Source organism: Emydura macquarii, unplaced genomic scaffold, assembly GCF_026122565.2.
Source record: "Emydura macquarii macquarii isolate MOO-44397 ecotype Brisbane River unplaced genomic scaffold, CSIRO-AGI_Emac_v2 contig_2988, whole genome shotgun sequence".
NCBI classification, from domain to species: Eukaryota; Metazoa; Chordata; order Testudines; family Chelidae; genus Emydura; species Emydura macquarii.
Window position 1 is genome coordinate 2,660,502 of NW_027133125.1, and position 12,108 is coordinate 2,672,609.

The 12,108-nt window shown below is 47.6% G+C and overlaps 1 protein-coding gene across 5 annotated transcripts in view; it reads right to left on the reverse strand.

Annotated features, from left to right (window-relative positions):
* BIN1 (bridging integrator 1) overlaps positions 1 to 8,729 on the reverse strand; it is a 138,827-nt gene extending 130,098 nt beyond the window's left edge. For 2 of the 5 annotated variants that reach the window (XM_067529451.1, XM_067529453.1), the window contains exon 1: positions 8,452 to 8,726. In XM_067529451.1, coding sequence (XP_067385552.1) covers positions 8,452 to 8,532 — 81 coding nt within the window. In that variant the 5' untranslated portion in view covers positions 8,533 to 8,726. Of the gene's footprint in view, positions 1 to 8,451 lie in introns of all 5 variants that reach the window. The other 3 variants (XM_067529450.1, XM_067529452.1, XM_067529454.1) reach the window with 3 other exon arrangements.
* Between the last annotated feature and the right edge of the window lie 3,379 nt (positions 8,730 to 12,108).

Sequence of the window (12,108 nt, forward strand, 5' to 3'; positions counted from 1 at the left end):
AAGCCATCCCATGATGCTCCACGCGACAGGCAGTTCAATCGGTGCAAGCGCTCCGATGTGGGGACACAGCCCTGGCACAAGCAAAGGGTTTCCAGGAACAAGTGATGTAATCACTGCAGTGACTGTGTGCTAAATTAGGTTGACTTAATTCTGTAGTGTAGACACGCCCACAGGGTCCAATCCTGCAAGGAACGGAACACCGCAGATTGTAAATGCTTCAGGGCAGTGATTCATCTCTTTTGTCAGTACAATGCTAGGCAAGTTTATGATGCTCTAACAATAATTAATAATTAAATGATGTGGTTTGGGTTTTACTCGAGGGCAACGATTAGCAGGGAAGAAAGGCTGAAAGGACAAAAACTCTTCAATTGCACTCTAACTCGGAAGTTAGATTTACAATAGCCCACTGGAAGTTAAGCCCTGATTCCCTTGAAGTCTTATCAATATTCCTCTTACAAACTACCTCAATAAACAATGCAAACCCCGGATTTCCCAAGAACAACTTTCAAGGGGGCTTGCTGCAATAATCAAATTAAATCACAGGTGAAGAGAGAGAGAGCTGAACCAGAAAGCGTTCCAGAGCTTTATGTTCCCTATAGGAAAATGAATTAACTTCAGTGTGGTCCGTTTGCAGCTGTCCTTAATTATGGCTTTAATTGTCACTTCCAGGATTAGATCTAGGAAAGGCGGGTAGAGAAGGTCCATTGCAAGTGTTAAGTAAGAGAGACCACTGCCATGGGCAGCATGTTCACCCCCCTCCTGCCCTGCCCCTTCTGCCTGAGGCCCTGCCCAGCCCCCCCCCACTCCACACCTCCCACCCCACTGTCCCTGGCTGACCAGCCCAGCACCCAGAGCAGCCCCGGCTCGCTCTGCCAGCGCCTGGAGCAGTCCGGAGGAGTCCCGAGCCTTGGCTAGCCAGAGGAGCTCTGAGCCCCACCACAGCCCAGCCCCCCCAGCTTCCATTACCCGCCCACGAGAGACAGGAAGAGGAAGGGCCACCACGGTCCAGGTGTCGAGAGAGGGGGGGAGCGGTTGCACCAAGCCTGGCCTATTATACCGGCTGCCCATGACCCCCACCCACAGAGCAAACCTTGTACAAGTTGATGGGAGAGTTCTCCAGAAAAAGCCAGTTTCACACGAGCGCCGCATGTGTACAGTACTCCTGTCCCCTGCTGCAGTGCCACTTCTGCTCTCCTCCCGCCTGAGTTTACACAGAGCATTTGACACTTTGCCCAGGAACGAGGTCAAACAGTAGCGGCGGATCAAAGTCTTTGAAAAGCCCTGAATGCCACCCTACTGAACAGAAGAGAGAGGCATGCTTCTTCAGATATTTCCTCCCCGCAATCCCAACGGAAGGGCCAAGGCAACACATTGCACTGGCCTCTTTGCCCCTTCAACACAAGTTTAAAAGATTCACTTCGCACCTCCAGGGCCCTCAGTGAGCTAGGACCTGGCTATCAGAGGCTCCTTTCTGACTGCTGCAGTCCACAGGGATTGCTACATCTGGAGAAGACCAGATTAAAACTCTTGGAAGACCCTGATGTGAAATCCTGGGGACCACTGAAGTCAGCAGCAAAAGTCCCATTGACTTCAATAGGGCCACAATTTCACCAGGTGGTTCTTGGCTGTTGAACCCCACCCTAGGGGCTTCTTCACATAAGGGAGCAGACTGAGCCCAGGTCTGATCAAAATGTAAGGCCTGCCTTTTTGCTAACTCCTTTCTACCCAGTAACATCCTCCCCATGGCTCCTGTTCAGTGGAGAGCTAAGGAAAAAAAGAGTGAGCAAAAGAAAGGAACAGAGTCTGAGATCACTAGAGAGACAGCTCCTTTCTGAAATGTGTTGGCACTGTCACCATTCGAGTGAGAGACAATTTATTTGAGAAAGGGTTGGGAGAGAGAACAATAGTGGCCTCCCAAAAACAGTTTTCTTTTACCCCTTCCTTCCCAGTCACTTTCTATCCCCCGGTCCTTTGTTATTTCTCATTGTTAACCATTTGCGTGGGATTGTAAATTCTTTAAAGCAGTGATTGTCTTACTGGTATATAAAATGTTATGCACACCAATAATAAACGGATAACACTTTGCACTTACAGAACATTCTCTTCTGAGGCCATCTTCACAAAGATGGATATGGGTCATCATCCCCAGAGTACACACGGGGAAAGTGAAGCACAGAGAGTTGAAGTAAAATGCCCAGGTCAGTGGCAGAGTTTGGGAAAGTTAGACCTTGGGAGTCCTGACTTCCAGACCAGTGATCTACACCACAGTAGGGCGGCCTAGCATAATGTGAATTATCACTGAAACACAGCTTGACCTACCCCTCCTGCTCTTATCTTGTTTAGATTAGGAATGAAGATAGGGAAGAGAAGATGGATTTGTTTGTTAGCATGTCACATTACAGAGAATGATTACACCCCATTGATCTCATAACAATAGAAGAATGCATCTCCCAGAAGGTCTGGAAGATTGAACTGGATGCAGAGGTCTTTTAATGTAATATTTACTACACAGAGAAAAGGGACCACCATTCTTATCTACATACCAACAACAACAAAATATGACACACACCCCAACACACACACACACCCCAACACACACTATCCAAACCTGGAGAGAGAGGAATAAACTAGCCTATTATTTCTACCTCACATTATTCTTGAAGAAATCCCTTGGCCAAAGTCTCATCATTTTCTATTCCTTGCGTCTACCACACATTTCTCTCCTCACCTTGTTGGCTTGTCTCCAGAGACCAGCTCAGAATTTAAGGTCTCATCAGAGCTACTATCATTCCACTCCTGCTCTCTAGCCAGCCAACAGGAGGTGCTAGTCTCAGTGACATGCCCAGGTACAACCAACTGAGCAATAAGAAGAAGCCAGTTATGGGTTTGCGGGTGGCATTAATTGACCTTTCACCTGGAATCTTACAGAGGAATTTGCAAAACACCATGATTCACTCCAATCAACCAACTCATTTTTATTTAAATTTGGAGTGCAAATTTGTACTTCTGTAGGTAGACTGAAAGGCCTAGAAACAGCGAATCCCTGGAACACAGCTAGGATGACGTAACTCAGGATGTAAACGTGATATCAGTAAAGGAAAAGTGACTGCGTGGAATAGGGAACAGCGAAATGTATAATCTAGACAAGAAACTAAATTATTATAGGTTAAAAAAAGAAGAAGAAAGAAACAGCATTGATTGTGGGATACTTATTACATGCCATAAAAAGCACAAACACACGCTAGGCCCATGATGACCCCCTACTTGAGCATCTGTAATGTTTTTGTGGCACCAACCATTTTTCTTGTTTATAGTTAGTTTAGAACCCAAGAAAGGTACAATATTTAAAGCCTCAGAAGCTGAAGATCTGCCTGTTAGCTACAGGCTAGACAATTGCAATGAACTTGTCCCACAAACATGCCTCATCCATGACAAAGAAGAGCCAACAGATGGTTTCTGATGTCACCCCAGCAGCTGGGAGATGCCATTTCCAACTCAGGTAGATATATATATGCTAGCTCTGCCCAAGTAGCGCACTAAAAATAGCAGCAGATTGAGCTAGCCACCCCAATAAAATCGCAGCCATCCCCATGGGTATGTATTCATGAGGCCAGCCTGAGCCACTGCAGCCAAACTGCTATTTTTAGCGCACTAGCTGGGGAAGTGCTAGCACCTGTATGTCTACTGGAGCGGGTACTCTCTCTCCCAGCTGCTGTGTAGACATACCACAAGAGGTGACTCCTTGCTTAAGCCCCATTTAATTACTAGCATTTCTGTTAAGGCTGTAAAGAAGGGTGTGTGAGTAAGTACCGGTTGTTTTTGCCATGTGGACACCTGTCCGCTAGTAACTGGTCTGAGACACCAAAATCATTCTTTCACAGATCACTGAATAACCACCAGCTGGTGGCAATTTTTACTCACTGCTATTTTAGGCAGAACATGAATGGACAAGACTTCGTATCCCATTCCCCAACCACACAGTCAACCACTTCATCGCATATTTCTGCCTGATGAAAGAAAGTATCTTCCAGAAATAAACCAAGGGCTTTGGCGAAAAGCGGACACAAACCCCACAACGGAAGGAACATCTTGCATCCTTTACATAACAGCGATCTCAGAAGAGGAAAGAGGATGTGTCCAATATTCCATTGTGAATTTGGTATTGAATAAGATGACATTCTTCATTCAATACAAGGCTCAAATTCATCACAAGGGAAACTGCTGAGATCATAAACTCTCAGAGCTCAAGATGGAAATCAATGTAAGAGGAGGGATTCTTGTTCCAAATACAAAACCTAAAAAGGATACTTAGTTGACAGGGACACTCTAAGTGTGTTGAAACCCCAAAATACACCAGCTTTACGAGGAAGTTAAAATCCCCTGGAGCATCTTTGCCGTTCAGGACAACTACATCTGTATTCCAGCAGTGCCCTGGTTGCCAAGAAGGCTAATAGCATATTGGGCTGCATTAGTAGGAGCATCGCCAGCAGATCACGCGAAGCGATTATTCCCCTTTATTCGGCATTGGTGAAGCCGCATTTGGAGTACTGTGTCCAGTTTTGGGCCCCCCACTACAAAAAGGATGTGGACAAGTTGGAGAGAGTCCAGCGGAGGGCAACAAAAATGATTAGGGGGCTGGAGCACAAGACTTATGAGGAGAGGCTGAAGGAACTAGGCTTGTTCAGTCTACAGACGAGAAGAATGAGGGGGGATTTGATAGCGGCCTTTACCTACCTGAAAGGGGGTTCCAGGGAGGATGGAGCTAGGCTGTTCTCAGTGGTGGCAGATGACAGAACAAGGAGCAATGGTCTCAAGTTGCAGTTGGGGAGGTCTAGGTTGGACATTAGGAAAAGGTTTTTCCCTAGGAGGGTGGTGAAGCACTGGAATGGGTTACCTAGGGAGGTGGTGGAATCTCCATCCTTAGAGGTTTTTAAGCTGCGGCTTGACAAAACCCTGGCTGGGATGGTTTAGTCGGGGTTGGCCCTGCTCTGAGCAGGGGGTTGGACTAGATACCTCCTGAGGTCCCTTCCAACTCTATGATTCTAAGGGCGCCTGCTTGTAGGCTTCTATCTCCCCAACTATCACCTCTCTTGGGTGGAGACCATGTCTCTCTCTCCCTTCTGATCAGGGATTTCCCACGCTGCACTGTTTTCCTGCCTATGCTGTGATTTCCCCGGCAAGCTAGACAGCCTGAACAGCCAGCATCTGTACACCGCTTTCTTGCCAGAGGTATAAACAGCGTAACTGCCCGTAGTTACAAGTTACCACACAGCTTTTCTAAGCAAGCACATTTATTCTTATGGTGAAAGCATTACAGAGAAAACATGTTAAAAACAATAAAAGAACCTACACGCCTGCTAATAAACTTACCAGAAATCATCCCCACTTCCAGCAAGGTCTCTGATAGGTGATCATTCCTTCTAGCCCCTGCTAGAGTTTTTTCTGTGATCACAATTTGATATCACCTTTAGCTCAGAACAAACACAATCATGGATAAAATTAATTCTTTCCTTTATACACCTTGGGCCTTTGACCTTGGCCTCAAGTACCAGATGAACAGCAGACAACGGTTCACCTCCTCTGGGCAGAGCTTCAAAAGGCTGGGTTCCTGCATAACCAGAGGAGGGATTTTGCGTTCACCTCCTCTCTAGCAAATCCACTTAACTTTGTTTGTCCCAAAAGTTCCTTCCTTGTCTGGCGCACTGCTTAAACTAGTCCTCTGACACTCCTTACACTTCCCAGGCTTTACAATGGTCACTTCTCCCCCTTAGAGAAGTTACATAGAAACTCACAATAATGTATACATTTTGCATTTTTAATACAGTGGACTTCAAAACCATTTCAACTTAATTCAATAAGGTTTTTAAAAGCTATTGCAGGACATTGACATATCTTTCAAAACATCCTGTCAAGATAATCTTTTTAATGTTTGTGTGATGAGCACCCAGCTTATCTTCAACAAACTTTGGCTTAATGAAGCTTGTCTGGCTTTAAATATATGCAACTCTTGTTTTAGATCAGAGTGGCATTACATTTGTCCCATCAACCACTGATTTATATTTATCTGTTATTTAAAGGAAATAAAGTCGGACAAATGTCAGGGCGATGGCATAACGATCATTGCATGTGTCTCCCTACACTACCACGTCGCGTATAACGGAGGGCAATACTGACTACTGCGGTATGCCTACCTCTCACTTTGCCAGTTTCTAAATTAGTGGGATAACTCCGCTGTGCAAGCCACTCCCTAGGAGAAAAGGGTGAAGTCTCCCTCCACCACTTGACGAGACGCACTCACCATTGCATCAGTTCACAGAGGCCAAGTAGAGGATGAACCAAGCCAGGAAATTTCTGTTTTCATTGTTTACAACCCAAGAGATGTCACTGTTCTAGAGCCCTTGTTTAGCGGGCATGAGAAGGAATTTTCATTGCTGCTACCTGCGCTGTCACTGTTCTGTTGTTTTTTAAAGCCCTCGGTTCCAGCTTCATTAAATAAGTGTAATTCAGCGAGGGCAGAGGGGGCCCCTCTGACCTCCATTCACCATGCTGATCTGGTCGCATTTTATAGCTCCCTCGGCTTTGTGTAACCAGGGCCTTCAATCTAGAGCAAAGGGGGAAAGGCAACTCCCGGAGAATAGAAACAGCCACGGTAGAAACCTTTTCCACACGCCGCCGCTCCTTACTGAGTCAATGTCATCTCTCTGCAACAGCAATCACTGAAAACCAAGATGAGCAGGCTGGAGATGAAAACAGCTGATCAGCGTCCCTGCACAAAATGTCCGATAATCCCCGCACAGGCGAGGCATCTGGCATCCAGAACAGGATCGCAGAGAGACAGACATGAAAACTATCCCCTGCATAGTCCCCTAACCTTTCCCGGACATCGGGGGAATAGCGATCCAAACCCATCCTCCCAGCAACAGCTTGATGTTAGACGAGGAAGGCATACACAGCACAGTGACAGTCTCCAAAATCTGGGCATCAAAGAGGAAATGTTGCCCTAGGTTTTTAGAGGCGAGAACGAGACAGGGAGGTAGGTGGTGTCAAACTCCTTTAATCCCCGACTCTTGGGGGACATGTTTAGCACCCTCCAGCTAGCGAAGCACAAAGATCTACTGGGGTTGCCATGCAGTGCTGCCTAAAATGTCAGGAGGGCTTTTCTGTTCAATCTACAGCCAGCAATGAGTGGCAAAGGGAAGAGGCCCGATCCCTCACCAGTTTTAAATTTTTGATTTCCTCCATGGGGCATCTCCTCCAGTGATAAACCCAGGGGCTAACCTGGGTCCAGAATAGGAGAGTGGCCTGACCTTGGAGAGGAGAGGGGCCCTCTGACGGATTTGGGTGTCCAGTATCTCAGGGAGAGCTGCTGTCCTGCGGGGCCTGGGAAAGGGTCTTAGGCTCCTGGGCCCACGTTACAAGCCGGGAAGGATCTGTAACCGTTTTCCCGGGAGTATTCGTGGGGCAGGATGGCCCAGAGAATAACCCAAGCAAGTGGGGAGGCCGCCACTCCTTTGAAAGGCTGTGTTCAACCCAAGTGCTTTGCTCTGTGGGCCAGGGGGTGGGGAACGCTTTACCACCTCGCCAGATTTAATCCCTACCAAGGGAATCTCCCCGCATGTGACAGGGGCTGATTTAACTCCCTCCCTGTCTGCAAAGAAACCTCCTGAAAGGAGCCACAGGCCGGCACAGGCGTGGGGCAACCCACCCGGCAGCCAGCCACTGGGCCAGCCCGTGGGGACCTACCCCTTCCCCCTGCAGTCTCATTCGGGGGAATCGTCGCCCTACATCCAGTGCAGGGCCGGACAGCCTCTGCGGCCAGACAGGGGAGGGCAAAGGAGCCGTGGAGAGCGGCCAGGAGGGTAAATGCAGGGGCACAATAAAAAGGATGGAGCGGATCTGCAAAGGGGCCAACACGTCCAGCCTTGCACCGGGCTTGTCTGTACCCCCCCCAGCCCTTCCACTGACCCCCCAGTCATTGCAATACACCCCTCCAGCCCTTCCACTGACCCCCCAGTCATTGCAATACACCCCTCCAGCCCTTCCACTGACCCCCAGCCCTTCCACTGACCCCCAGCCATTGCAATACACCCCCCAGCCCTTCCACTGACCCCCAGTCATTGCAATACACCCCTCCAGCCCTTCCACTGACCCCCCAGTCATTGCAATACACCCCTCCAGCCCTTCCACTGACCCCCCGTCAGTCCAATGCACCCCCCAGTCCCCCCAGCCCTTCCACTGAGCTGCCCGTGTCTCTGGGAGCGGGGAGCAAATCCTGGCACCAGCACCCGGGGGGGGGGGGTAAAGGGGAGACTGCAGCGCTCTGCCCCCTCCTTGCACGGACACGTCCCCCCAGCAAACGCAGCCCGCGCCGCTGCCGCGCTCCGGATCCAGCGCCAGCCCGCGCCCCGTTTCCGCGCCCGCTAGGCTTGGCTTGGCTTGGCTTGGCTTTACCTTCTCCTGGGCGCGGGTGAGTTTCTTCTGCACGTTGCTGGCGATTTTCCCCGCCGTGACTCCCTTGCCCAGCTCAGCCATCTTGTCTGCCTGCGCCTCAAATAATCAGAGCAGGAGGAAAGACGGGGAAACCCGGCGAGAAACAATGGCCATCGCCTGCTCCGAGAGCCGGGCCAGGCGCCGGGATACAGCCTTTTAAAGACACAGCGCCGCGAATTCGCAGCCGCTCCTTAAAGGGGCAGCTCGCCCTGCAGCTGACAGCTCCCTCCGGCCGCACAGCGCCCTGCCCGCGGCTCAGGGGTGCACCGTTCGCACGGCCCTGCAGTGACAACAATCTCTGCTCAGGTCTGCCAGCGGCTCCTTTCGCTTCCCAGCCCTGTTTCCCTCCTTGGCTCCCGCTCTGTAGCTCTCCCACCACGTTCCTGCTAGTGGGTTTTAGTCCTGGTTGACATTTATTCGTGCAAAAGTGTGACAGACACAAGGGTTTCGCTTCCCTCTGCTCCCCATGGTGTCCGTTCAGAGATTCAGGGGGGTAGAACTCAGATTCGCCTGCTTCTAGCGCATTGCTCCCCACATCTGGAGCCAAAAAGGTCAGGCCCAGATCGTCAAATCGATTTAGATGCCTAACTCCGATGGGATGCTCTGGGCTTTGGCTTCTAGCCGTGCAGGGCCCCTGACACGTATTTGAATGGTTCTGAGCCTCTTCAGTAGATCTCCTCAAAAAAGATATATCAGAATTGGAAAACGTACAGAGAAGGGCAACAAAAATTATTAAGGGGATGGAACAGCTTCCGTATGAGGAGAGATTAAAAAGACGGGGACTGTTCAGCTTGGAAAAGAGACGACCAAGGGGGGATATGATAGAGGGCTATAAAATCATGACTGGTGTGGAGAAAGTGAATAAGGAAGTGTTATTTACTCCTTCACATAACACAAGAGCAAGGGGTGACCCAATGAAATTAATAGGCAGCAGGTTTAAAACAAACTTAAGAAAATACTTCTTCACACAATGCACAGTCAACCTGTGGAACTCATTGACAGGGAATGTTGTGAAGGCCAAGAATATAACTGGGTTCAAAAAAGAATTAGATAAGTTCATGGAGGATAGGTTTATCAATGGCTATTAGCCAAGATGGGCAGGGATGCAAAACCAGGCTCTGAAGTGTCCCTAGCCTCTGTTTACCAGAAGCTGGGAATGGGCGACAGCGGATGGATTACTCAATAATTGCCCTGTTTTCGTCATTCCTCCATTTTGTCCCAATATTATTATTAATTATTAATTATTATTAATATTGCTATTAATTGTTCTTACAATTTATTTGTACTGCAGGGCTGCCATGGGCAAAACCCATTGCGCTAGGTGCTGTACAAACACAGAACAAAAAGACAGTCCCTACCCCAAAGAGCTGACAACCTACATGTAAGACAAGAGACCCCGGATGGATACAGATAGACAGAAGGGGGAGTCCAAGGAAACAGTATTGGTCAGCATGATGGGCAGTAGTCTCAGCACACAACTGCCTAACCATTGTCAAATTTAGCACCCATAAATACTGGCTAGATACGTAACAGAAAAGATACAGAAGACAGGTCAGGTCCTATTCCAAAGAGCTTACAGTCTAACTGATAGACAGGCCAGACAAGTGACCCAGTGTAGGGAAAGGGGGTGCAAGGAAGGTATGGATTACAGAAATAGGCTAACATGTGTAATCCATTTAGGAGCACATAGATACACCTTGATAGTTCAGCCACTGCATGTGACCGGTTCATTGGCTGTGTTTTTAATGGAGAGAGAGGCACACTCGTTTTTGTAGACAGAGCTGCGGTCTCAGGGCTTGTCTAGACTTACAGCGCTGTAGCACTGTAGATGCTACTTATGCTGACAGAAGAGGTTCTTCTATCAGTGTAGGTACTCCACCACTCCCAGAGGCAGTAGCTATGTCGACAGGAGAAGCCCTCCCGTCAACACAGCGCTGTCCACACCAGGGGGTAGGTCGGTATAATTACGTCATTCAGGGAAGGGGAAGTCTGAACTTGACACAAAGTGTGACAGGGAGTCAACGAAGAGGCTCAGTGAGGTGTGTGATGAGAGGAAAGATGGGGGCCCTCCGCTCATCCCAGCATAATACACATATGACTCCGTTGATGTCAATGGGGTTACACGGATGTAAGCAAGAGGAGAAGCAGGTTTAAGCCATCTTGGCTAATACCAAACACATGTTTTGTCATTGTCAAATGCACTGACATGTTGTCTTCTCAGCATGGGTCCCGCATATCTGTCTGAGAGTATACGAACCATGCTGAAATAATACTGAAGAGCTGCTGTCACCTAAGGTCCCTTATGAAAACAAGATGTGCATCCCATAGCCCACACCACTGAGCCAATGGTTTAAAATAAATACATGAGAACCGTTATTTACAGGTGCCTGCTGATGCTCCATTCACCTTAATTTCAGTTGGGGTGTGATTTATGGTTAAAGGTTTTATGCTGAAAAATAGAACAACCAAACTCCTTCTTAGACATTGTCAAGGATACAGATTTGCAGACATCTCTCCACGTGCACGGCAATTTGTCCTTCTTATTAATTTTCAAAGACTTATACAACTAATTGCAACTAACTGCTGTTGTTGATTATTAATATTTATAAATAATGCATCCTGCTGCTTTTCAAATTATTACTTGACACCTACAATTAGAAAGTGACACATCATAGACAACTGTATTTAACTGAACCAAAAGTCAGAGTTTGCCAAGTGAACTGAAAGTTTTCAAATAGATTTGATTAGGGTGCATAAATACCTACATGGGGTGAAAGTATACCAGGTACTAAAGGACCCTTTAAGCTAATGAAGACAAATGTAAGATGCAATGGCTGGAAGTTAAATCCAGACAAATTCAAATGAAAAATAAGGCACAATTCTTTTTTTTTTTTTTAACCAGTGAAGGTGATTAACCATCAGAACAAACTACCAAGGGAAGTGATGGATTCTCCAACTTTTGGAATCTTCAAGCCAAGACTGGTTGTCTTCTGGAAGAGATGGGTTAGTCAAACACAAGTTACTGGGTTCAGTAGAAAGGCCTCTGGATACATTTCTCTGGCCAGAGCTATGCAGGAGATCAGACTAGATGTCCTCATGGTCCCTTCTGGCCTTAAAAATCTGAAGTTTAGCAGAGTATATCACAGACCTTTTATCATTTTCTTCTTTTAGTATAAAGAAGGCCTAAGCTGGGAATAAATTACCTGGTTCCCAGCAGCTAATTGGTTAACCTAAACATGGGTCTGGTACCAGGTTCTCAGTCTGTGGTAATTGAAATGGTGGCAATAGCCAAGATCATTTCCAGGGGCCCACATACAATCTCCGTAGAAAACTGAACAGAAGCTTCTTACTGGCTGTGTTCAACTTCATGCAAAAGTCTAAAGATTCTATCTGAAAGGATGGACTGTTGTCACACTGGAATCCAGATCCTCTCAGCCTGGTCTTTATGGTGTAGCTGGGGATGGTGGAGGTGGATATTAGTACTATTGTTAAGGGAGAAGAGGGAGAACTTCTTTCATCCACATATCACAGTTCACAGTTTTTCATCTAAATCAGCACCAATTTCATTGCAGGTTGAGAAGATGGAAATAGTCTACATACCATAAAAAGTCTGATCTT